At 42.6% G+C, this 27,478-nt stretch overlaps 1 protein-coding gene across 3 annotated transcripts in view; it reads left to right on the top strand.

The window, feature by feature from the left end:
- LOC143805913 (cytochrome P450 2C8-like) overlaps positions 1-27,478 on the top strand; it is a 64,862-nt gene that overhangs the window by 8,230 nt on the left and 29,154 nt on the right. Inside the window, exons 3-7 of one of the 3 annotated variants that reach the window (XM_077285670.1) lie at positions 2,300-2,449; positions 18,381-18,415; positions 21,751-21,892; positions 22,492-23,972; positions 27,093-27,255. In XM_077285670.1, coding sequence (XP_077141785.1) covers positions 23,793-23,972; positions 27,093-27,255 — 343 coding nt within the window. In that variant the 5' untranslated portion in view covers positions 2,300-2,449; positions 18,381-18,415; positions 21,751-21,892; positions 22,492-23,792. The remainder of the gene's footprint in view (positions 1-2,299; positions 2,450-18,380; positions 18,416-21,750; positions 21,893-22,491; positions 23,973-27,092; positions 27,256-27,478) is intronic. The other 2 variants (XM_077285669.1, XM_077285671.1) reach the window with 2 other exon arrangements.

Here is a 27,478-nt window from a genome sequence, read left to right as displayed (position 1 = left end):
AATAGGGAATATGAGGTGTTTTATTAGGAACAGATCAACTAGTGGGTCTCAAGTATACAGTACACTGAACGTAGTATCTTTTGCCTTATATAATAATTAGTGATTGCCTATGTTCCCTATTTATTCTTTTATGTTGAATTTGTCTTCTTTTTCTTTTTCAGACATAGTCCAGTGGTCTTTCACTTATTGGGTGTTGGGTTCTTTAACAGGTTTGTGGGTTTCTCTTTTTTTCTTTTTTTCCCCTTTATGTCTGCTCCTCCCATATAGTTCTTTTGCTTGTCATCATGTATTTTTACAATATCACCTCTGGTAGACTACCTATGTCCTACACACATATATGTCACTCACCAAGATCCAGCATATATCCTTAAGTGCGAACACACACTGAGAATATATTATATTAATAGATTTTCGTTACCATGTATCGGCACTTATCTCCCCCCTTTTTCCCTCCCCCTTTTTTTCCCTTCATTATACAAACGTACTGTTGCGTACCCGCGCCTGCGCAGTCTCAATACATTGACCTTTTCCTTCTTTTGGGTTTCATTGCCCCACTTCCGTCCTTTTCTTTTCATTGCGCAAATGCGCCACCTTAGTTTGCGCATGCGCCGTGACACATTAGCAACGCTTTCTTATTTCCGGTGTCCCGGACTTCTAACGTCATAAATAGGCGCTGTACTAGCGTCTCAGTACACCACGCTCCTTGCCGGCTGTTTCCGGATTTCCTGCATGATTCCTTTTACACGCTCAGGTATGTTCAGTTGCCCCTTCATTTACCTTTCAGATCTAGCACCTATCTATTGACTTATTTACTTATCATTACTTATCTTACTATTACAGCATTATCACCTATACCGACATACATGTAATTTCACCTTTCACCTCTTCCTTTTAGACCTACTGGACTGACTCTGATATGCCAGGACTATATGTCTATTTTGCTGGGACTTTATGGCACTGCTTGGTGTTAAGATTTGCCAGTATTTTTTTACTTTTATTTTCTCTTTTATGTATGAATATTAGAGATTTATTATGTCCATCAAGAGGAGAATATCCCTATCCTATCATCATGCGATTTACTTTAATTTTATCCATTTATGGATATATCACTTTGGATGGACACTTCTGTTTTGTGACTTCGACCATGAGGAACTTGAATAATATTGATTTATATGTGACATTCAATGTATTTTGTCTATTGTGATGTAATTTTGTTTTCTGGAATATATTTCTAGATAAATCGCCGTGTAAAAGGCCAGGTTTGGCCGAAACGTTGGCGTAGTATTGTATGTCTGGTCGAAGATAAATAAAAGATATAATTTTTGCACATCTAATTTTTGCCCTCAGATTGATCTTTTACAGATGTATTATTTTTCTGAGGACAGTCTAAAATTGAGACTCTTTTGACCCCTTGATCTATTAAGATAATTCAGGTTTTTGTTATGTGTATTATTTTTTTTTACTTTCACATTGGCCACTATGGCTATTCTAGACTCATCCTTTCTGTTCTTTCATGAAATCCACATGTACATTAGCAGCAATGAACTGATTGAGACCTTTTCTATTATATTGAAGCATCTAATGAGCACGTTCAAAAATAATTGTCAAGGGACAGGAGGAGGTGAGCTTTGACATCAACATCTGTGAATGGTGGATCCTGTATTATCAGCTGCATATAGAAATGTTACGTTTTATTGTAACCCAATCTGTGATGGTAATGAAAGATGATCAGTAAAGAACTGGAAGTATGAGTCTAAACTAGCTTAAATAGCGAGTATGAAAATGAAAGATTTCTATTTTTTATGTAGATTGTGATATGAAAAAAGCAAAAATATTTATCAAAAAAATGTAATTTACTCAATAGGTAATTTTCAGTGATATAATACCTTTAAATAAATTCATAGAATACATTGATATTTTTAATGTGGACTATGTTATAATGATATATCTATGCCATACAATTCTGTTAAAATATATACAATAGCTGGATGGTAGGAGACTAATATTTACATATTTTCTAGTCATTTCCACCTTACAGAGGTGGAGAGAGGACCTCAGGGTATCAGAGGTTTAAGGTACAGAGTACTGTGTACTTTGAAGCTGCAGAGCCAACTAAATAAACCTTTACCCTACTTTCTGTAGCTACTATGCTGGTGTTCACTATTGAAAAAAAATATTTTTGAGGATGCAACAATAAAAAGTTGAGTTAAAAACTTTTTTATGGGTTTGACAACTATCAGTGCCACATCTAGAAGTGCCATGCGAGTTCTAATCCTAGACAATTTGCGTAAACTTACAGGGGTCGTTGCAAGCAGTGGAGAAAGATGGAAAATCCTTCGTCGATTTCCCCTGACAACATTGAGAAATTTTGGAATGGGAAAGAGAAGCATCGAAAAAAGAATCCAAGAAGAAGCCAGATGTCTAACTGAGAAATTCATGATGGATAAAGGTAAGTGCAATTTAAAAAATATGCCTCATATTCACCCCGGCCAGCCATAAATATTCGATTGCTTTTGGACAACAATCTTTAGTCAACTTTCCACCATGAAAATTTACATTTATACTGGACAAATAATGGATGAGTCATGACATGCCCCATCCTTCTTTTCCAGTGTTTATGATTGTTAGACTGTCAGGCTGCCCCTACACACATTGCATCAATGGCTGATCTACTGTCTCAATTCTCTTGTCAGAAGTCCCAGGACAAGGGGCTCCTTCCTTGCTCCTAATGCTACAAGTGCCCTAGCTTGCCCTGTTCCCGGATTACATCTGATGGTGAAGACTGCGGGGCCACATACCTTCCCTTAGCTCCTGAATGAACCCTAAGTCTGCACCCTTCCCCCACCCAGTGAATAGGGGAGTAGTAGTGTACCGTAATACACCAACCATACTAACAAGGTAATACTAACAGGGATAACGAAAAATTCCAAACATGCAAACACTTACACAGACAACAAAGAAATACACCGGGGAGTGGAGGATGGGGTTAAACCAAAGTAGGAGAAGAAAAGGACTTATCACTCACTCAAAACCTAGCAAAAGTCACAGATAAATCCACCAAACACCTTCTGCAATAATAACCAAAAACAACCTCCAGCCATGCAGCAAAAGCTAGCTCTGACAATGAGCGCTAGCCAGGGCCCAGATTATATAGGAGATCGGAGTGACTAACAGTGCACAGCTTAGAACCTTAACACAGGAAAGCTTCCAGGAGCTCTTAACTGAGCAGATTAACCCCTGCACTGCTGAAAGAACCTTACACAGTTTAATATGAAGGGGAAGTGCTTCTAATCAGTGCAGGAGTAGGAGAAGTCAGACACTGCGATCTTCTGGCTCCTCTCTGCCGTGGTAAACCAGTGACATCTACTGAAATCAATGTGTAAAATAAAACATTAACATGAGCTCATTGTACTCGCCAAAATATTAATTTGATCATTTGATTATTGATCTGCAATCATGTTGTGTATAAATCTTGCCATGATCCATCATTCACAGTTACATATAAACATATATAGAAAATAAATAATGTAATTAATGAATTCATGAACTCCACCTTTTTTAAACATGGAAAAAATGGAAAAAGTTACTTAGTTTACATTTTTATATAAAAAATGGTGGAATTATAAAAATAACAGGATGGAAAGACAAATTACTGATAAACAAAACCAAAAAGAAATGGAAGCAAAATTTTCAAAACATCTATTTATCCAGTATGAAGTATGACTGCCATATGTAGAAATCCCCGCACTTACAGCATTGGCTGCTATCAATGAGGATATTACTGGTTGTCTGAAAAATGATTTGTCACATTTAAAACAAAAATCATCAAGATCTTCTGCTGGCAGTTCCCTGTGCAGTAACTGACCAATGATGTCCCAGATATGCTTGACGGGAGACACGTCCGGGGATGCTGCAAGCTATGGTAACACGTTTAGGCCATGCAATCTGCTCATAATGGCACCAGCAACATGGGTCATAGGGTTGTTGTCTTGAAAAATGACTCTTTGGACACATACACATTTCCTCATGAAGGCCTCTTCTTGGCATTGCCCACATGATCATCAGACTAATCTTTGAATACAGAACAAAAGCAGAACTCATCCCTGAAGAGAATAGACCTCCATTTCAACTTTCATTCATTTTACTCTGCTTCATGATGGCCTTAGAGAGCGGTGGTGTGAGGTTAATGGAGCACCTGTAGCCACTGGATGTCAGGCTTGTAGTGCAATGTTGTGCAAATGCCTTTTGATGGTTTGTGTAGACAATGTTTGATGTCTTAGTCTTTGTACGTGACGTCTAATTTCACTTACGTTACAGAGTACTACATGTCATTCGTCAAATCTGACAAGACCATGTATGCAATTTCATGAAGTCGCCTTCACAAGAGAAAGTGTAATAATTATAGGGGATAATTCAGGAGACTCTTTGCGTGGAACAAGACAACAGGACACAGTTTTATAAGTGGTAAAGTTTATATTATCACACGGTGATTCAAGCAGGTGCAGAGAGAAACTCAAGTCCACAACATTTGGTGCAAATAATAAACGCAGCTTAGCAGTCAATAGGAAACTTCAGAGATAGATGCAACAAACAGAAAGTCTATGAAGCACAGTTATACTTGAGGAAACTTGACACAAATAGATCCTTGACTTAGTCCAGACACAGATAGATATGCTATTAGGCAGTTCAAATCATATCTTAGCTCAACTAGGGAGGCCTGGTTAATAGTCTTAGGTTTTGCAGAGCAGAAACAGCTTACATGTCCAGCAAATGCAGATGGAAGTAACACGAGCAGCAGATGAAGGAGGATTACTGAACACTGGTGAATGCATCAGGAACTCATAACAGAGTGGCAGGATCTCCAACACAGGTTCACAGGAGCAGGTGCAGGTGCAGGTGCAAGGCCAGGGAGTAACCAGGAGCTGGATGCAAAGCAGAGTAATCTAGCACAGACTGAAGGCTGGGGTGGAGTTTTACAGCAGGAAGACAAGTGCACATGAGACCAAAGACTCCATGTTGGAAAAGGGCAGTTATGCACAAAAGGTAAAAAATGTTCAGAGTCCTGACATTACTCCCTCCTTAGAAGCGGCCTCAGGACGATCCTGGACCTGGTTTCTCAGGGAATCTCTGAGGAAAACGAGAAATCTTCTGTTGGGCATTGATGTTTTCCACAGGTTCCCAAGAGTCTTCCTCAGGGGGACATCCCTGCTATCTTATCAGATATTGTAGCCGATTCCTGTGAATCCTGGAATCAATAATTTCCTCCACCACGAATTGTTCTTGCCCATCAATCACCACAGGCTGCGGAGGTGGCACAACACGTCCCTGGAAGGTATTAGGAGATACAGGCTTTAGTAAAGATACATGAAAAACTGGGTGTACCTTCATTGTCCTAGGTAGCTTCAGCCGGCAGGCCACAGAGCTCACAATACCGTTGATCTTGAAAGGGCCAATGAATTTCTGTCCAAGTTTTTGTGAAGGAACATTAACTTCAGATTCTTAGTTGCTAACCACACGGAATCTCCTACCTTGAACATGGGTGCAGGTTTACGGAATCTATCAGCCGATCTCTTATAACGTTCTTGAGCCGTGGTCAGGGATTCCTTCAGAACCTCCAGATTTTGTCTCATCGCAGTCAGCCTTTCCTCCGCTGCTGGAAACGGAGAATTAATTTGAGACCTAGGTAAAATACACAGATGATAACCCAGATTGGCAAAGAAAGGTGTAAATTTAGTGGAGGCGCTCTGAGAATTATTATATGAGAATTCGGCTAACGGCAACAACTCCAACCAATCATCCTGGAGATGGCTGACATAGCATCTTAGATATTGTTCCAGCGTCTGGTTGGTACGCTCAGTCTGACCATTTGTCTGGGGATGGTAAGCAGAAGAGAGACAGACATTAATATTGAGTGCAGAGCAAAACCCCTTCCAGAATCTTGAAGTGAACTGTACTCCACGGTCAGAGATGATCTCATCCGGCACCCCAGGCAACCGAAAGACATTCTGTATAACCAAGTTCACTGTATCTTTAGCAGAGGGGAGGCCGGTGCACGGAACAAAATGAGCAGCTTTAGTCAGGCGATCAACTACCACCATGATTGTATTCATGCCCCCCGATGTAGGCAGCTCCACAATAAAGTCCATTGATATAGACCTCCAAGGGCGGGATGGAACAGGTAATGGTTGTAGAAGACCCGTAGGTGCCACAAGAGGAGTCTTGTAATGGGCACATACCTCGCAAGAGAGAACATAGTCCTTGGTATCCTTCAGGCAAGTTGGCCACCAGAAGAATCGGCTCAGGAACTCTTGTGTCTTCTGTACCCCCCTGTGACCAGCCAACTTGGAGTCATGTACCAATTTGAGGATCTGCAGACCGACGACCTCCGGGACGTAGATACGTCGATCTCTGAACCACATGCCACCCTTAAAGACAAGATTAAACGGAAAACTAAGCAAGATCTGGGGAAAGACACCACTCCCTTTTGACCAGACCAGCCTGATTGACAGGCGAAAATGGCTACTTTGGTAACGTATTTTGGCAGCATAGGTGGGGAATCTGTTATGACCCCAGTGGACAGGGTCTCAGAGGAACGTGTAAGTCTGCGAGATACAAAAATCCAGCTCATAGGGCTGTGGTAACTGGGTTGACCAAATAGCTACTCCTAACGCCAACACTAGAAGTAGCCGGGGATCATGCCTACGGTGATCGCTAGATGACACGCGCCAGCCGGAGAATCTAACTACCCCTAGGAGAAGAAAACAAAGACCTCTCTTGCCTCCAGAGAAAGGGACCCCAAAGCAAGATACAAGCCCCCCACAAATAATAACGGTGAGGTAAGAGGAAATGACAAACACAGAAATGAACCAGGTTCAGCAAAGAGAGGCCAGCTTACTAATAGCAGAATAAAGCAAGATAACTTATCTGGTCAACAAAAACCCTATAAAAATCCACGCTGGAGACTCAAGAACCCCCGAACCGTCCAACGGTCCGGGGGGAGAACACCAGCCCCCCAGAGCTTCCAGCAAAGGTCAGGATACAGATTGGAACAAGCTGGACAAAAATACAAAACAAAACCAAAGCAAAAAGCAAGGAAGCAGACTTAGCTTGAAATACAGGAACCAGGATCAAAGGACAAGAGCACAACAGATTAGCTCTGAATTCAACGATGCCAGGCATAGAACTGAAGGTCCAGAGAGCTAATATAGCAACGCCCCTGAACTAACGGCCCAGGTGAGCAAATAGGAGAAGACAGAAGCTCCAGTGTCAAATCACTAATGACCACTAGAGGGAGCAAAACGCAATTCACAACAGGAATCGGGGTCCACAAAATACACTGTTGTAATGCACAGCTCAGGCCCTATTTAACAGTATTTTTATCTCATACTGAAAAAACGGGGTGACAGGTGCCCTTTAATATCCACAGGTGGGTTGGCCAGAAATACATCACCTTCATAGGCCTCCCTGCACTCCTTCCACAAGTCCTGATCATGGATAACTCTGATGAAATTGGCATCAGATAGAATGGTCTTGGACGGGGCTCCAGGTACGGAATCCGCAGCATGGATTCGGGATAAAGCATCAGCCTTCCCATTTCGAGAACCTGGACGGTACGAGATAACAAAGTTAAATTGATTTAAGAATAAGTTCCAATGAGCCTGAGGAGGAGAAAGACATCTAGAGGATCTAAGGAACTCTAGATTGCGATGATCAGTTAGCACTATGATCTGTTGTGCAGCTCCTTGCAGATGATGCCTCCATTCTTTGAAAGCCGCAATAATAGCCAGCAATTCCTTGTCTCCCACGTCGTAATTCTTCTCTGCTGAGGTTAGTCTGCGGGAAAAGAAAGCACAAGGATGTAGCAGACCCTTCTCTCCAGTTCTTTGGGAGAGAATAGCCCCCAAAGCATTATCAGAAGCGTCCACCTCCACAATGAACGGATGTGTTGGATCTGGGTGTATCAACAGCGGTGCTGATGTGAAACAGATCTTCAGCCGATCAAAAGCTTCTTGAGCCTGTGATGACCACTTAAAGGGCTTTTCCTTCATTGTCAAGGAAGTAATGGGATGGACAATATCAGAAAAATTTCGAATGAAGCATCTGTAGAAATTTGCAAAACTAATAAAACGTTGGACCTTCTTAACGTTCTTGGGTGCCGGCCAGTCAAGGATAGCCTGAATCTTACCAAATTCCATGTTCAGCCCCTGGGGAGAGATGATATAACCCAAGAACTGTATCTCAGAACGATGGAACTCACATTTCTCCGGCTTGATATACAGTTGGTTCTCTTTCAGACGTCTTAAAACAGTTTTGACATGTTCTTCATGTTCCTGTAGAGAGTCAGAAAAGATTAGTATATCGTCCAAATAGATCACCACAAACTGGTCCAACAAATCTCTGAAGATGTCATTAACAAGGTGTTGAAATGCTGCAGGGGCATTACAAAGCCTGGAGGGCATCACAAGAGATTCAAAGTGTCCATACCAGCATCCCACATTCCAAAGACATACTGATAGGGAATTTAGATTGTGAGCCCCATCGGGGACAGCGATGATAATGTGTGCAAACTGTAAAGCGCTGCGGAATATGTTAGCGCTATATAAAAATAAAGATTATTATTATTATCTGAATGCTGTCTTCCACTCATCCCCTGGACGAATACGCACCAAATTATAAGCCCCACGAAGATCCAGCTTAGAGAACACCTTAGCGTGTCGGACTCTTTCCAGTAATTTGGGAATCAGAGGCAAAGGGTAACGGTTTCGTACGGTTACCTTATTGAGTTCCCGATAGTCAACACAGGGTCTCAGGGTCCCATCCTTCTTCTTTACAAAAAAAATGGGTGCCCCTGCTGGTGAGAAAGAAGTACGTATGAAGGCCTTGGCCAGATTTTCATCAATATAATCCTTTAAGGCTTGAAGCTCAGGTGCCGCCAAAGGGTATACGTGACTCAATGGAACAGCCATAATGCCTGTGTGGAGGAAGTTGATCTGAATTCTTCTTGTCACAGAGGTCAGAGAACTCTTTATATGCTGGAGGTAAAGAAGATACCTGTACATGTGGTTCCGTAGCCGTGGACTCAGGGACAGCTTCTGTTAACGCTGAGTTGCTCCTTGTTGGAAAGATAATTTTCTTTGTCTCCCAGTTGATAATTGGGTTCTGAGAACGCAACCAAGGAATGCCTAAAATCACAGGAAAATGAGGAGAAGAAATTAGCAAGAAAGAAAGTTGCTCCTAATGATTAGGCTCCAACAAAATTTCAAGGGGTACGGTCTCCTGATCCACAGGCCCAGAGATTAAAGGTGACCCATCCACTGTTTCCATGGTAATTGGAGAGGCTCTTTGCTGAATTTTAATACCATGTTCCTTGGCAAATGCGATATCCATGAAATTGCCACCTGCACCAGAGTCAATCGTAGCTGAACTGGAAATCCACTTTCCTGAACACAGAATCTTAATAGGGAGAGAACAGTGAGAGTTCTTTTCCTTCAGCTCCTTGGGGGGTGAAGTCATAGAAAGTGAATGGAATACAGCGTTTAAAGGCAGGCTACATTCAGAGATGTCAGATTCATCATCACAGTTGTCATGCTCCCCTATTGCTGCTAGCACCTTGTTAGGCCGTCTAGGACACTTAGGACAATTGATCAAGAAGTGGTCAGACTGGCCGCAGTAGAAACATAGACTTTCACGAAGGCGATGCTCCCGGCGCTCATTGATCTCGCGTCTCTGAATGGAATCAATTTGCATGGGCACCTCCTCCACTTCCAGAGATGTTTTACCTGCAGGCTCTTATATGCAGCAAATTTCTCCTGCCTACGCTCAGTAAGGCGAATGTCTATGCGCACACAATGCTGTATAAATGTCTCTAGTTCTTGTGGTGACTCTGAGCGAGCTAGTTCATCTTTTATAATACTAGACAGACCCCTTTTAAAAATAGGCAATTGTGCATAACTGTCCCAATTGGTATGTACCGCCAATCTCCTGAATTCAGTGGCATACTCAATAACAGAACGTTTAGCCTGGCGTAAAGACAGCAAAGCAGATTCAGCGGTTGCACAGCGATTAGGGTCATCAAACATTAATGCCATAGCGGCCAAGAAATCATCCAAGTCATTTAACCGCGAGTCACGAGACTCAATCATCGGATTTGCCCAGGTGAGCGCTCGTGAGGTCAGTAGCATTATTACACACAATACTTTGGATCTATCAGTAGGAAAACGGTCAGCATGCACATCAAAATATAGCATACATTGATTCACAAAGCCACAAAATTTGTCGCGATCACCATTAAATCTGAATGGGGGCAACTTAGGTGGGCTAGCTAGTGGCGGTTGCCCAGAGGATAAAGTCACTTGTGCAGCTATTTGCGTGCTTATGTCCTGAAAAGCCCGTCCATACTGGGACTCTATGCCAGCAAGGTTGTTTTCCTGGGCTGCCATGCGATTGCTTAAGTCCTGCAAAGTTTGTCCAAACACTTGTTGATTGTGTTCAAAGCTTCCAAACTTCTTTTGCAGACCTTCCACATCTTTCTGCAGTGATCTAATTATGGAAAACACCTGCTCTAATCTGCTCTCTGCAGTCATTGTTCCAGCAGTCTCCTTTTTTTTATGGCTAGATTATCCTGTAATAATTATAGGGGATAATTCAGGAGACTCTTTGCGTGGAACAAGACAACAGGACACAGTTTTATAAGTGGTAAAGTTTATATTATCACACGGTGATTCAAGCAGGTGCAGAGAGAAACTCAAGTCCACAACATTTGGTGCAAATAATAAACGCAGTAGATAAAGAAAAAGCAATACACTGGCGCTCGGAGAGTGGAGAGTGAGGGGGAAGGGCGGAGGGGAAGAAAGTAGCTGCTGGTGATAGAACCCGGGTCTGTGCGTACCCTGTATGCTAGGAAAAGAGAAACAATAGTATATCACCTGCGCTGGTGCTGGGAGTCCGGCTCGATGCTGCAAGGTCGTGGGATCAGGGGAGCTCGACTCGCTCCGCGCGAGTCAGGTCTGCTGGAGGGACGCGAGAGTCTGATGGAAGGAACCGCCAACTTCTGGCGTGCCCCGGCCGGAAGCAACGCTGAAGCGGTGGCGGCGTTGAGAAGGGGCGTGGCAAGCAGTGTGACGTCACAGCTAGTGGGCGGGCGCGTATGTGGATTAACCAATCCAACGCGTTTCGAAGGATGCGATCCTTCTTCGTCAGGGCTCTGACGAAGGGCGCTGACCTTGCAGCATCGAGCCAGACTCCCAGCACCAGCGCAGGTGATATACTATTGTTTCTCTTTTCCAAATAATAAACGCAGCTTAGCAGTCAATAGGAAACTTCAGAGGTAGATGCAACAAACAGAAAGTCTATGAAGCACAGTTATACTTGAGGAAACTTGACACGAATAGATCCTTGACTTAGTCCAGACACAGATAGATATGCTATAAGGCAGTTCAAATCATATCTTAGCTCAACCAGGGAGGCCTGGTTAATAGTCTCAGGTTTTGCAGAGCAGAAACAGCTTACATGTCCAGCAAATGCAGATGGAAGTAACACAAGCAGCAGATGAAGGAGGATTACTGAACGCTGGTGTATGCAGCAGGAACTCAGAACAGAGTGGCAGGATCTCCAACACAGGTTCACTTGAGCAGGTGCAGGTGCAGGTGCAAGGCCAGGGAGTAACCAGGAGCTGGATGCAAAGCAGATTAATCTAGCACAGACTGAAGGCTGGGGTGGAGTTTTATAGCAGGAAGACAAGTGCACATGAGGCCAAAGACGCCATGTTGGAAAAAGGCAATAATGCACAAAAGGTAAAAAATGTTCAGAGTCCTGACAGAAAGTTGCACGAGTCCTACTTACAGATTGTGAGGCAGGGTAATGTCTAGAAGCCAAACAAACCTAGACTTTATTCTAGGTACCCTAACACCTGGGTGCTATAATGATTTTGTCATAAAACTACTGGTACTGCCATTTCTCCCAAATGCCCCAGGAGTTGTTTTTCCATACGACCTCAGGTTGCATGTTGATGGTATTACAGTGGGCAGACTACATGGCCTAGATGTGCTATCATGACCTGCAGCATCTCCCCATTTGTCTCCCATTGACCACATCTGGGACATCATTGGTTTGCAGTTGTGCAAGTGCATTCAGCATGGCAGAACATTCCTCAGACAACCATTAATGACCTCATTGATTGCTGTCATGGCTGTACGTGCGGGAATTTCTGAAAGTGGCACTCATACTCTACACTGAATACATTGAAATATTTTAAACCTTTTGATTCCATTTTTTATCATTTGCACATCATGAACATATCCATCAAACATATGATTTTAGTCTTTCCACGAGTTTCCTTGTTGGTGTAATAATTTCAATGCTGAGGAGTGTAGTCTCATGGGTGGTGAAAGATAGAGGTCCATCATGTTCAACCTTCCTTGAATAGTTATACATTATATATCAATAGATCAGCCACAATGCTATATGTTGTGTGAAAAGTAGTTTTTAAATAGTTATCTAGATTGTGCCATTACTGCCTCTTGCATTAGGGTTTTCCTCAAACTGACTTTTCTTACTGTAAAGAACGCTTTCCTATTTATCTTTTGGGACAGTCTTTCCTACACAATGAATGAATGTCCCCCTGGTTCTTTATATTGAACATACATTTTCTCAATTTCTTTAGTGTTTTTTATATTTAAATCAATGACTGACGTCCTCTTTATACTTCTTTACAGCCATTGCTGTTGTGGATTCTGTTTGTGGGCTCCCTCTGGTGGTTACTGCTGGTACTGGGTGACTTTGGTGGGTTGCGGCCTTTGGTTTCCACCTGTCCATCAGGGGCTGGGTGTTTCCTATTTTACCTGGCCTTTCTGTCATTTCCCTTGCCGGCTATCAATGTGTTCAGATGTGCTCTGTTTGGTTCCTGCCTACCTGCTCCCAGATCTTTCAGGATAAGCTAAGTGCTGATTTTCAGTTGTTTGGTTTTTGGTCCAGCTTGCTTAGAATGTCTCTATGCTAGCTGGTTGCTCTAGTGGACTGAGGTTCTCCCCATGTGCCATGAGTTGGCACATGGGTTTTTGTAATCTCAGGATGGTTTTTTTGATTAGGGTTTTTTGCTGACCGCTCAGTCCCCTTTTGTATCATTCTGCTTTCTAGTTTTCAGCGGGCCTCTATTTGCTAAAGCTATATACATCATCTCTATGTGTGTGCCTTCCTCTCATTTCACCGTCAATACATGTGGGGGGCAACTATACCTTTTGGGGTTAATTCCTCTGGAGGCAAGTGAGGTCTTTGTTTTCTCTGCAGTACTAGTTAGCTCTTAGGCTGGTGCGTGGCGTCTAGAACCAATGTAGGCACGCTCCCTGGCTATCTCTAGTTGCGTTTGTCAGGCGTAGGGCAGCGGTCAGCCCAGGTTCCATCACCCTAGAGCTCGTCCGATATTTATTATACTTTGCTTGTCCTGTGCTATCCCTCGCCATTGGGGATTCATGACAGTATAGCCGGCCCACAAAGTGTTAATTGTTTGGGCTGAAGCAGGAGAAAAAGAAGTGTTCAAGGGAAATTTTTTTTTTTTTCCCTTCAGAGTTTTGCTGCCTAGCCCTTAATTGCTGTCTAGCTGCTTCTTACCTCCTCTTAACCCTTGAATGGCTCTGATCTTAGCTGTTTATCATGGATGTCCAGAGTTTGGCTTCTAGCCTGAGTAATCTCGCGGCAAAGGTTCAAAACATACAGGATTTCGTTGTTCACACTCCCATGTCTGAACCTAGAATTCCTATTCCAGAGTTTTTTTCTGGAGATAGATCTACCTTCCTGAATTTCAGGAACAATTGTTAATTGTTTCTCTCTTTGAAATCTCGCTCCTCTGGAGACCCTGCTCAACAGGTCAAGATTGTTATATCGTTCCTACGGGGCGACCCTCAGAATTGGGCATTTGCATTGGCACCAGGGGATCCTGCATTGCTCAGTGTGGATGCGTTTTTTCTGGCATTGGGATTGCTCTATGAGGAACCTAACCTAGAGATTCAGGCTGAAAAGGCTTTATTAGCCCTCTCTCAGGGGCATGATGAAGCGGAAATATATTGTCAGAAATTTCGGAAATGGTCGGTGCTTACTCAGTGGAATGAGTGCGCCCTGGCTGCAAACTTCAGAAATGGTCTTTCTGAGGCCATTAAGGATATTATGGTGGGGTTCCCTGCGCCTACAGGTCTGAATGAGTCTATGGCTATGGCCATTCAGATTGATCGGCGTTTATGGGAGCGCAAACCCGTGCACCAGTTGGCGGTGTCTTCTGAACAGGCACCTGAGACTATGCAATGTGATAGAATTCAGTCCAGAGGTGAACGGCAAAATTATAGGCGGAAAAATGGTTTGTGTTTTTATTGTGGTGATTCAGCTCATGTTATATCAGCATGCTCTAAACGCACAAAAAGGGTTGATAAATCTTTTGCCATTGATACTCTGCAGTCTAAGTTCATTTTGTCTGTGACTCTGATTTTTTCACTGTCTTCCATTTCCGTCGATGCCTATGTGGATTCAGGCGCTGCCCTGAGTCTTATGGATTGGTCATTTGCTAAACGCTTAATCCTGTCCTGGACTGGAAAACAATGTCTGTGCTAAGCTGGGGATGTCAGGGGGTTCATGATGATGCACCTCCGATTTCTATCGCTTCATCTACTCCTTCGGAGATCCCTGCGTTTTTGTCGGATTATAGGGATGTTTTTGAGGAGCCTAAGCTCAATTCGCTCCCTCCTCATAGAGAGTGTGACTGTGCTATAGAATTGATTCCTGGCAGTAAGTTCCCTAAGGGTCGTTTATTTAATCTGTCACTGCCAGAGCATACTGCTATGCGGAATTATATTAAGGAGTCCTTGGAAAAGGGACATATTCGTCCATCTTCGTCCCCTCTGGGAGCAGGTTTTTTTTTCGTGGCAAAAAAAGATGGTTCCCTGAGGCCTTGTATAGATTATCGCCTTCTGAATAAGATTACAGTCAAATACCAGTATCCATTGCCATTATTTACTGATTTGTTTGCTCGCATTAAGGGGGCTAGGTGGTTCACTAAAATAGATCTTCGTGGTGCGTATAATTTGGTGCGGATAAAACAGGGTGATGAGTGGAAAACCGCATTTAATACGCCTGAGGGCCATTTTGAGTATTTGGTAATGCCTTTTGGACTCTCCAATGCTCCGTCAGTCTTTCAGTCCTTTATGCACAATATTTTCCGTGAATATCTGGATAAGTTTATGATTGTGTATTTGGATGATATCTTGGTGTTTTCTGATGACTGGGAGTCTCATGTTCTACAGGTCAGGAAGGTGTTTCAGGTTTTGCGGGCCAATTCTCTGTTTGTGAAGGGCTCAAAGTGTCTCTTCGGAGTCCAGAAGATTTCTTTTTTGGGGTACATTTTTTCTCCTTCTACTATTGAGATGGATCCCGTTAAGGTTCAGGCTATTTGTGACTGGACACAACCTACATCTGTTAAGAGCCTTCAGAAGTTCTTGGGGTTTGCTAATTTTTATCGTCGGTTCATTGCTAATTTTTCCAGTATTGTTAAACCTTTGACTGATTTGACTAAAAAGGGTGCTGATGTTGCTGATTGGTCTCCTGCGGCCGTGGAGGCCTTTCGGGAACTTAAGCGCCGGTTTTCTTCTGCTCCTGTGTTGTGTCAACCAGATGTTTCACTTCCTTTTCAGGTGGAGGTTGATGCTTCCGAGATTGGAGCGGGGGCGGTTTTGTCACAGAGAAGTTCTAATGGCTCGGTCATGAAGCCATGTGCTTTCTTCTCTAGAAAATTCTCGCCCGCCGAGCGCAATTATGATGTGGGTAATCGGGAGCTTTTGGCCATGAAGTGGGCATTTGAGGAGTGGCGTCATTGGCTTGAGGGTGCTAAACATCGCGTGGTGGTCTTGACTGATCACAAGAATCTCATTTACCTTGAGTCTGCCAGGCGTTTGAATCCTAGACAGGCTCGTTGGTCGTTATTTTTTTCTCGTTTCAATTTCGTGGTTTCATACCTGCCAGGTTCAAAGAATGTGAAGGCAGATGCTCTTTCCAGGAGTTTCGTGCCTGACTCTCCTGGAGACACTGGGCCTGCTGGTATCCTTAGGGATGGGGTAATATTGTCCGCCGTATCCCCAGACTTGCGACGTGCATTGCAGGAGTTTCAGGTGGATAAACCGGATCGATGTCCACCAGAAAGACTGTTTGTTCCGGATGATTGGACCAGTAGAGTCATCTCCGAGGTCCATTCTTCTGTGTTGGCTGGTCATCCTGGAATATTTGGTACAAGAGACTTGGTGGCCAGGTCTTTTTGGTGGCCTTCCTTGTCTAGGGATGTGCGTACCTTTGTGCAGTCTTGTGAAGTGTGTGCTCGAGCTAAGCCTTGCTGTTCACGGGCTAGTGGGTTGTTGTTATCATTGCCCATCCCGAAGAGGCCTTGGACGCACATTTCCATGGATTTTATTTCTGATCTCCCGGTTTCACAGAAAATGTCCGTTATCTGGGTTGTGTGTGACCGCTTTTCTAAGATGGTTCATTTGGTGCCCTTGCCTAAGTTGCCCTCCTCCTCTGAGTTGGTTCCTATGTTTTTTCAGAACGTGGTTCGTTTGCATGGGATTCCGGAGAATATCGTTTCTGACAGGGGATCCCAGTTTGTGTCTAGATTTTGGCGGACGTTTTGTGCCAAGATGGGCATTGATTTGTCTTTCTCGTCTGCATTCCATCCTCAGACGAATGGCCAGACGGAGCGAACTAATCAGACCTTGGAAACTTATTTGAGGTGTTTTGTTTCTGCTGATCAGGATGACTGGGTTGCTTTTTTGCCACTGGCCGAATTTGCTCTTAATAATCGGGCTAGTTCTGCCACGTTGGTCTCTCCTTTTTTTTGTAATTCGGGGTTTCATCCTCGTTTTTCCTCTGGTCAGGGGGAATCTTCGGATTGTCCTGGAGTGGACGTGGTGGTGGACAGGCTACATCAGATTTGGAATCAGGTGGTGGACAATTTGAAGTTATCTCAGGAGAAGACTCAGCAGTTTGCTAATCGCCGTCGCCGCGTGGGTCCCCGACTTCTTGTTGGGGACTTGGTGTGGTTGTCTTCTCGTTTTGTCCCTATGAAGGTCTCTTCTCCTAAGTTCAAGCCTCGGTTCATCGGTCCTTATAGGATCTCGGAGATTCTTAACCCTGTATCTTTTCGTTTGGATCTCCCAGCATCGTTTGCTATTCATAATGTGTTCCATCGGTCGTTGTTGCGGAGGTATGAGGTGCCCGTTGTTCCTTCGGTCGAGCCTCCTGCTCCGGTGCTGGTGGAGGGAGAATTGGAGTATGTTGTTGAAAAGATCTTGGATTCTCGTGTTTCCAGACGCAAACTCCAGTATTTGGTTAAGTGGAAGGGTTATGGTCAGGAGGATAATTCCTGGGTGGTCGCCTCCGATGTTCATGCGACTGATTTGGTCCGCGCCTTCCACAGAGCTCACCCTGATCGCCCTGGGGGTTCTCGTGAGGGTTCAGTGACCCCTCCTCAAGGGGGGGGTACTGTTGTGGATTCTGTTTGTGGGCTCCCTCTGGTGGTTACTGCTGGTACTGGGTGACTTTGGTGGGTTGCGGCCTTTGGTTTCCACCTGTCCATCAGGGGCTGGGTGTTTCCTATTTTACCTGGCCTTTCTGTCATTTCCCTTGCCGGCTATCAATGTGTTCAGATGTGCTCTGTTTGGTTCCTGCCTACCTGCTCCCAGATCTTTCAGGATAAGCTAAGTGCTGATTTTCAGTTGTTTGGTTTTTGGTCCAGCTTGCTTAGAATGTCTCTATGCTAGCTGGTTGCTCTAGTGGACTGAGGTTCTCCCCATGTGCCATGAGTTGGCACATGGGTTCTTGTAATCTCAGGATGGTTTTTTTGATTAGGGTTTTTTGCTGACCGCTCAGTCCCCTTTTGTATCATTCTGCTTTCTAGTTTTCAGCGGGCCTCTATTTGCTAAAGCTATATACATCATCTCTATGTGTGTGCCTTCCTCTCATTTCACCGTCAATACATGTGGGGGGCAACTATACCTTTTGGGGTTAATTCCTCTGGAGGCAAGTGAGGTCTTTGTTTTCTCTGCAGTACTAGTTAGCTCTTAGGCTGGTGCGTGGCGTCTAGAACCAACGTAGGCACGCTCCCTGGCTATCTCTAGTTGCGTTTGTCAGGCGTAGGGCAGCGGTCAGCCCAGGTTCCATCACCCTAGAGCTCGTCCGATATTTATTATACTTTGCTTGTCCTGTGCTATCCCTCGCCATTGGGGATTCATGACACATTGCGCCAATAGATATAATGCGACTAGCTGTTTCCAATGTCATTTGCTCCGTTTTGTTTGGTGAATGATTTGACTATGAAGATCGAAAATTCTTGACCCTCTTGTCTTATATTAAAGATTTTTTCCAGCTGTTTAGCACTTGATCAGAGCAGGTAAATATTACAAAACGTTCATTCGAAAATGTACAAGGGTGTAATGTAATTAAAGCTAATTTACCAAAATGTTGACTTCTACTCCTATGACTGGTGGATGTCAGGATTCCTTGGCTGCAATCAGAAATGTCTGTAGCCTTGGCACAAAAATTAAACAAAAGATCACATGAGTCATCAGGTAAAATAAGCCTATTTTGCAGCCAGTCTTACTTTAAATTTATCCTACCGTTTAGTGTCTACAGCTCCTGCACACACAGGGGTACAGCTGTCTTTAGGATGTGCGATGATAGCAGGCCCCCAACTCTAAACTACTGGACTATATGCATATTTGTTCAATGTAAGACAGATGGCAGAAAGTGTGATGGACTGTAGGATATGACAACACAGGTTTTGTTTGTAGTCAGTAACCATGGAGACAAAAACTTAATTTCAAAATACTGGGACCTGAAGCCAAAAAAAGTACACCTGTTCCATTTATAACGGTTGTCAGACGTAATGAAAAAAAAATAGATGGTGAAAATATCAAAATCTGGCATAGTCCCCTGCCGTCTGCCCTGTTAATCCAACGCAGGTCACTCAGGTGGTCTGCACTGGAAGCAATAGGGTCATCATCCACATGATAAAGGACTACGGAGGCCTATGATTGGCTGTAGCAGCTGGCTATTAACTCTTTTCCTCTGATGATATGCCATTAGAGTCACCTGACCATTGCAGACAATCATGTCTCAGCTTCTGTCAAAGAAGAAGAAGGGTGACATAATCGCAATAAGGTGAGTATGTCACATTTTTTTAGCTTCACACTATCCATTCCCTCAATAATATTTTAATTGGGTAGGAAAACTCCTTTCTGACATCACATGTAATAATCAGTCCATGTTCCCTGGGCCTATTTGACCAGGGATGGAGCATTACATCTGCATGGGCGAGCGCCACCGGGTGTCAGCTGATTCTGACAGCTGACACCCGACACTTTAACCCCTGAAGTGCTGTGATCAAATAGCTGAGCTTTGCACTGTGCCTGAAAAATATTTCTCGAATACATGTAGGGTATTGGCACACTGAGGGAAAAATGGACCTCAGTTTGTTGTAAAAAAAATTCCTATTAGCTCTTAGAAAAATAAAAAATAGGGCTAAAACATCATTTTTGTGATGAAAATGTGATTTTATTATTTTCACGGCTCAACGTTATAGAATTCTGTAAAGCAACTTGGGGTTCAAGGTGCTCCCCACACATCTAAATACATTCCATGTGGGGTCTAGTTTCCAAAATGTGGTCACTTGCAGGGTGTTTCCACTGTTTAGGCACCTCAGGGGCTCTTCAAATGGGACATGACATCCGCTAATGATTTCAGGAAATTTTACATTCAAAAAGTCAAATGGCGCTCCTTCCCTTCCAAGCCCTGCTGTGTGCCCAAACATTAGTTTTCTCCCTCATATGGGGTATCAGCATACTCAGGATAAATTATGCTACAAATTGTTTCATGCAATTTCTCCTGCTACCCTTATGAAATTGCAAAATTTGGTTCTAAAAACATATTTGAGAGGAAAATTTGATTATTTTTTATTTTTACGGCTGAACATTATAAACTTCTGTGAAGTATTGGGTTCAATGTGCTCACCATACATCTAGATCAGTTCCCTCAGGGGTCTAGCTTCAAAAATGCTGTCACTTGTGGGGATTTTCACTGTTTAGGCACATTAGAGGCTCTCCAAACACGACATGGCATCAACAAATTGTTCCAGCAAATTTTGCATTCAAATAGTCAAATGGCGCTCTTTCTCTTCCCAGCTCTGCCATGCCCCAAACAGTGTTTTTTTTCCCCTCATATGGGGTATCAGCATGCTCATGAGAAATAACACAACAAATTTTGGAGTCCATTTTTTCCTGTTACCCTTATCAAAATACAAATTTTGTGATCTGAAGTGAATTTTTGGTGAAAAAAGTTAAATGTTCATTTTTTTTCCACATTCCAAAAATTCCTGTGAAGCACCTGAAGGGTTAATATACTTCTTAAATGTGGTTTTGAGCACCTAGAGGGGTGCAGTTTTTTTGGAATGATATAACTTTTGGATATTTTACATCATATAGACCCCTCAAGATCACTTCAAATGTGATGTGGTCCCTAAAAAAAATGGTTTTGTAAATTTTGTTGGAAAAATGAAAAATCGCTGGTCTACTTTTAACCCTTATAACTTCCTAACAAAAAAAAATTGATTCCAAAACTGTGCTGATGTAAAGCTGACATGTGGGAAATGTTATTTGTTAAGTATTTTGCATGACGTATCTGTTATATAAGGGCATGAAAATTCAAATTTGGAAAATTTTCACCAAATCTCCATTTTTTTTACAAATAAAAGCAAGTCATACCAAAGAATTTTTTACCACTATCATGAAGTACAATATGTCATGAAAAAACATTCTCAGAATCACCAGGATCTGTTAAAGCGTTCCAGAGTTATTACCCTATAAAATGACAGAGGTCAGAATTGTAAAAATTGGTCTGGTCATTATTGTGCAAACCACCTTCGGGGGTAAAGGGATTAAAATGGCACATGTAGGGGTGGAGTTTTTAGTTGCATTGGGACGCTTTTTGTTTCCATGGTTACAGACCACAAGCACAACCTATGTTGTCATCTATCATCTGTCCTCTACTTCTTACTAAACTGTATTTGGTACAGTAACTTAGTAAGAGGTAGCGGATGAATAATAGTTGGGATGACTACAGGATCAGTGTTTGCAGGTTATAATAATGGAGACACATAGTTCTAAAATGGAACTGTAGACACTAAATAAAAGTTTGCTTTTTGATCCCACATTGTTGTCTCAGTTTCAAGTTTAGATGCGCTTGAAGCCATCAAAAAAAGTTTTGTAAAGGTGAATAAGGAACATAAATATGACACTGGAACAGCAAAGCAATAGTAATGTTGCTTTTTAATTACTTCTTTTAATTACCATAGCTATTTAGCATGTTACTAACTGTCCTACATTCCTGTTCCTCATCAGAAGATATTCAGAATTACAGACAGCCTAAAACAATTTATCAATGAGATGATGATGACCCATCGAGCCACCATGGACGAGAACTGCCCTCGTGACTTTATAGATTGCTTCCTCATAAAAATGGAAAAGTTGAGTGTGTAGATAATATTAAACTATCAGACCTTCCAGTGTCATGTTTGGTATGTAGAGAATGTTTATAATGACCCAAATAAGTCCTTTGAAATTAATCATTCCAGTTCGTTTCACTTGTTTTGACTTCCAATTGCGCTACAAAGTACATGAGGGCTTTTGATCATTTTTAAGAATAAAAAAATGCTGTATTTTTATTTTTTAGGACAAAAAGAATAAAGACACTGAATTTCATGAAGAGAATCTACAGGCGACGATCTTAGACTTGTTCTTTGCTGGGTCAGAGATGACCAGAATGAAGCTGAGATATGGTTTTCTTATACTCTTGAAATATCCAGAAATACAAGGTGATTACTTTAATGCAAAATAATCTAGAAAAGATTTTTAGGCAGATGAAAATTACCTCATCTTGAATCACACTTGTCAAATAAATAGAAGTCCCTTTCATACCATAATACCATAATAATCTTACATTGAACATAGCCATGGTAGTTGTTGGATAGTCAAATAAACAAAAAAAATCGAGATCCATTTAGCATCTTCATTCCCAGAAAAGCGGCCAGAAAGTATGTAAAAGTACATGAAGTATAGCTGTCAGGCACACAGAAAAATAGCCTATGTCTACATCACTGCCAGCATTTTCATGGACTACATTTTGAAGGGTTTAAATATTTTCTTCAAAAGGGTTTCTGCAGAAAGGTTGCCAGCCCTACATAATGACATTGCCTCCACAATGTTTCACACTTGGTACTATGTATTTTTCTAAATTAATTGTTTTGAATACATGGCACCTACAGTAAAACATGGTGGAGGCAGTGCCCTTATGTGGGCAGGCATGATGGCTGCTGGTGTCGGGAGTTATATTTCTTTCATGATATCATTAATTTACAGATGTACTTTTTATTGTAAAAGTAAAGTTGCTACCATCACTGTCTGCCCTTGGTAGATATGCACTTTACCAGCGTGACAAAGAACACGGAACTGTAACATCTCTGAAGAACAGTGCAAAAGTGATTCAGTGGCTAAGTGTCTCCTGAGCTGAACCTAACCGGACACCTATGGGGAATTGTGAAGAGACAAGTTGTCATCACTCTCCATTCAAAATTCAGGCTCTAAAAGAGATTGTTCTTGAAGAATCAAAAAAGACAGATGTCGCAATATGTCGTCAACTTATTCATTCCATGTCTAGAAGACTTGGTGCTGTCCTTAAAATTCATAGAGGTCATACACAATAGTAGATGTAGTCATTTTTGATATGGGGTTTACTCATTTTTCCATGCACTACTTTGAACTGAAGATTTTGTAATAAAAGTTATATTATTAAAATTATTTTCATGTTATGGGTTAAACAATGTTCTATGAAACCTAGTCTTATCAAAATGTTAGTAATTGTTCTCGTTGTCAGCGAGATATTGATTAAATCGTACTTTTCAAAAGTGGGATTCTCATACATGATGAACACAGTATATACCACTCAACATTGAATTTGCAACACCAAGAAGGAAAAGTCATGGTATTATGGAGATCACAGGATGGATAGATATACTTCAGATCTGCAAATTATGGAAAAATGGAAATATAATTTTCAAAGTATTTTGATTTATTCAGTATGGAGTATGAGCGCCTCATGCCGAAATGCTTTCTTTTTTCATCATTTGCTTGTCACTAACATGTTTCTCGATCTTGTAATTTTCATAATTCTCTATGAAAGCAGATTTATGCTTGTTCTTCCGATGATCAGTGGAATGTTTTGGAACGATTACATGAGCAGAACATCATCCCATATAAATGGACGCTCACTGTCTTCCCACTTCTTCTGCTGTTTACGATTGATATTTTATTTTCTGTTCCAAAACATAAATCCTGGTTCCCACAGTACTCATATTTAGGTTGCGATAAATGGCTATAGTTTAGAAGGATCTTCAGAAATAAGCAAATCTGTACAGTAGCTATAGAGCAGGGGAGAGGAGGACCCAGCTGCAGTATCCCTCCATCACAGAGTCTGGTGTGAGAGGGGTGGGTGTCATTTCTCTTCCAGTGGGCTCTGACATCAAACCAAGATAAGACTGCCCTCTCTGCAAGCACTGAGAGCGGAAGTGTTGAACAATACGGCTGTAACTCTGCGATTTGCACACGCTCAACTGGTTCTCACTGTTTATATGTTGGAACATCGCCCCGTACCACATTGTATATACTGTAAGTACATAGGACACAATACAGACCGAGCTATAGAGGCTGCGGCTCAGGATGGCACTCAACATTACAACAACGATTCTCCTAGCTACTGGAGTCACTCTCCTTATTTATCTCATTAAATGGTGGAAAAGGGTCACACAGAAGGACCTACCCCCAGGACCTCCACCTCTGCCCTTCTTGGGGAATATGTTTCAAATCAGCAATACGGAACTGCCACAGTCATTAGTGAAGGTAAGATTACATAATATATGACCATCTGTATCTACTGTATAATAGTCTGAAATGGGAGAATACAGAAAATGATCGGCTCCCCTATCCATGAGTGCAGAGGATTAGTGATGACGAGCGAATATACTCGTTACTCGAGATTTCTCGAGCCTACTCGGGTGTCCACCGAGTATTTTTTAGTGCTCGGAGATTTAGTTTTCATCACCTCAGCTGAATAATTTATATTGCTTAGCCAGCATAAGTACATGTGGGGATTCCCTAGCAACAAGGCAACCCCCACATGTACTTATTCTGGCTAACAGATGTAAATCATTCAGCTGCGGCGATGAAAACAAAATCTCCCAGCACTAAAAAATACTCGGAGGACCCCAGAGCGTGCTCGGGAAATCTCGAGTAACGAGTATATTCGCTCATCACTACAGAGGATCCCAATTCCAAAGGAGAAGCAGTCCAAGAATAGCAGCTGACCCAGCACTTCAAAAAAATGCAAACTTTTATTTCTTCATATTAAAAGCATATGTCACACTAAAAACGTTTGGACATCACCAGTATAATGCAAAAATACATACAAGGATTTAATTTGTTGAATTCAGTTTTTAACCTCAATTATAGTCTCTCAGGGACATTTTCCTTGTATGTTTTTTTAGCCATTACATGGGTGATGTCCAAACATTTCTTTTGTGACCTTTGCTTTCGAAATGAATTGAAAGTTTTACATTTTATTAAAGTGCTGGATCATCTGCTATTCAATCGTCTGATAACAGACGGCCATAAACAGCAACATAAATTCTGTAAATTACATGATGGATAGACATGTTAATGATATGGAAATGAGAAAAAATATAACAATTTTTTTCAAAACTTCTCGATTTATTTAATCTGGAGTATGAATGCCTGATGCAGAAATCCCGGCACTTACAGCCTCGCACCTATAGTGAGGATATTAATTGTTGTCTGAGGAATGTTTTGCTGCTAAATACATTTGGGCACAAAAACCATCAATATCCGCTGCTGACAGCATCCTGGGCAATTACCGACCACTGACGGCCCAGATGTTCTTGAGGGGAGAATGAAGATTCTGTAGGCCAAGGTAGCAGGATTAGTCCACACTAGTAAAAAATGGAAATCCTCTGACACTTGAGTGGGTTTGCCAAGTGCTGAGACTGGTGTAAATTATAACAATTGTTTTGCTGTCTAAAATTAAAAGTGACTTAGATCCCTTAAAAGCATGAAATTCACAAAGTGTCTACCACTGGATCCATGAGCAGTCAGCAGTTATCTGCTGCATCGGGTTTTCAAAGTGACTACAGCACCCCCGCAGGATCATTGAAGCATTACAAAACACTATTTTTAAAGGAACCTGTCAGCACTTTTATACCGTAGAAATCACATTTGACTGCATGTAAATAGGCTTCTTACAACTCTTTTATACTCTCATAAGTGCTCAAGCATACCTCTGAAAAAAATTGTTTTATTCCCATCCCACGCTGCATGTGGAGCGCCCCCAGACGCAGGGCTGCGGGGCACTCGGTACCGGGCCTCTCTGTCTCGGTCCTGGGGTTGTCATGGTGGCTAGACCCGGTCCGTGACCCTGCTAAGGGGCGTCCAATGAAAGGTGTAAGGATGGTGCGTGGTGCAAGGTGCGATGAATAACAAGGACACAGGGTTGCAGTCTCTTTACCTCTTTACTGAAGGCTTCAGGGTCCGCAATCCAGAGCACTGCTAACAGGGCTGGCTGAGACCGGCTGGTCCGAAGGCACATCCAGAGTACCCTTTGCAGGTGGAAATCAGTGCCTACCTTCTAGCGCCTGTGTGTTGTAGTATCTCCCTGCTGAGCACCACGGGATAGTCCTCACAACTGTTGTGTCTGTTTCTGATATTCTTTCTCACAACTCTCATTTCTGTTCTGATGTTCTTCTCTGTCCCCCAGATGATATGGCTAGGATGCACCCGTATGACGGGTAGGCCTGGAGTTCTTCCGGGACCCTAGAGTCGCCCCTCTCCCACAATTGCCTCCTATGTCTGCTTAGGTGATTTAGGTGAGACAGCCAACCTAAAGTCAACTGCCCTGTCGCTGTTTGAAGTAATGCGTGGAGCGCCAATACTTCCTCGACGTTCCGGCCACCGGCTACGCGCCTCAGTAGGATGTTGCCACGATCTTAAGGCATGACTCCTACTGGTTCTATTCTCCTTTGTGCTGTGATCTCATTTCTCGTTTCTCCACAATAAACCTCGCTTTGTGTCCTTTCTTAGGATGCCACCACAACGGGTGGAGGCGCAGCTCTGTAACGTTCTGTCCTTTTCGCTAGGCCGCTGTCAGGATCCCACCCCTGACAGAGACCCCCTGAATCTTCCCCCCACAACACCCTCTGCCACAGGATGTTGCCTGGATCAAACCCAGTCAGCTTCTCTCTAACTTCCTATCCAACCCCCAGTTTTACCAGATTGTGAGGAGTGGCCTAATACATAGAACCCTTTGCTCCCCCTGGAGGCCAGAGTGTGAAGTGTAATGTGTGACAGTGATACCTGGTCAGGTGAACTCCTTAAGTGCCATCAGACGTACCATCACTCCCCTTAGTGGCGGAGCATCAGTACTGCAACGACCAGGACTCTGGGGCGCTGCACATGCAAATTGTGCGGTCCGATCCAATGGAAGAGTCCAGACCACACTCAGTGCAGTCCCAGCCCCTTCATTGCAACCCTTTCTCAATTGATGGAGGTGGATGACGTCTCCGGCATCATCCACACAATGCTCTAAGTCTCGCGCCTATGTCACCAGCTCTCTGGCTGTTCAATTCAATAGGGCAGAGTTAGGCCCAACTGCGCGGGCCTCTGATTTCACAGTGCAACTGTAAGCTCTGTGTGGATGATATAGGAGATATCATCCACTGCCATCAAGAAAAAAGAGGCGACGTTTGAAGGGACCGAAGCAGCTCTGAGCGCGATCTATATTTAACCGGACTGCGCAATTTGAATGAACACTTTTTCTGAGGTATGCTGGGACCCCTAAGAGAGTATAAAGGGGTTGTGGGAACCCCATTTACTGTTGAGCACATTTCTTATACATTCATGTGAAAATAGCCAAAAATGTTACATACATCACTGTTTTCAATGTCTCTCCAGCTCAGCCAGACATATGGACCCGTCTACACCATCTACTTTGCAAACTTTCGGATGATAATACTGATTGGCTGTGATGCCGTGAAGGAAGCATTGGTGGACTACAGCGATTCATTTAGTGATAGGGGAGACACAGGATTTGGAGAATTTTATCTAAAGGATTTTGGTAAGGAATATTTAATTCGAATTAAATATTAAGATGTCTGTGCTACATGAATTCTTTTCAAATCAGAATCTTTATGCCAAAAAAACAAACAGAAATCTTGAAATTACAATAATTTTGACAGAGAACATAGAAATCCAAAAATAATGCAGTTGCATAAGTGTTAACACCCTCTTAAAATGTGCTTGTGTTCAGATTAAGTCAATTATATTTGAACTCATAAGAA

This window comes from Ranitomeya variabilis, chromosome 2 (assembly GCF_051348905.1).
Source record: "Ranitomeya variabilis isolate aRanVar5 chromosome 2, aRanVar5.hap1, whole genome shotgun sequence".
Classification (NCBI taxonomy): Eukaryota; Metazoa; Chordata; class Amphibia; order Anura; family Dendrobatidae; genus Ranitomeya; species Ranitomeya variabilis.
Note: the sequence above shows the minus strand (reverse complement) of the source record. Positions and strands in the feature narration are given on the sequence as shown.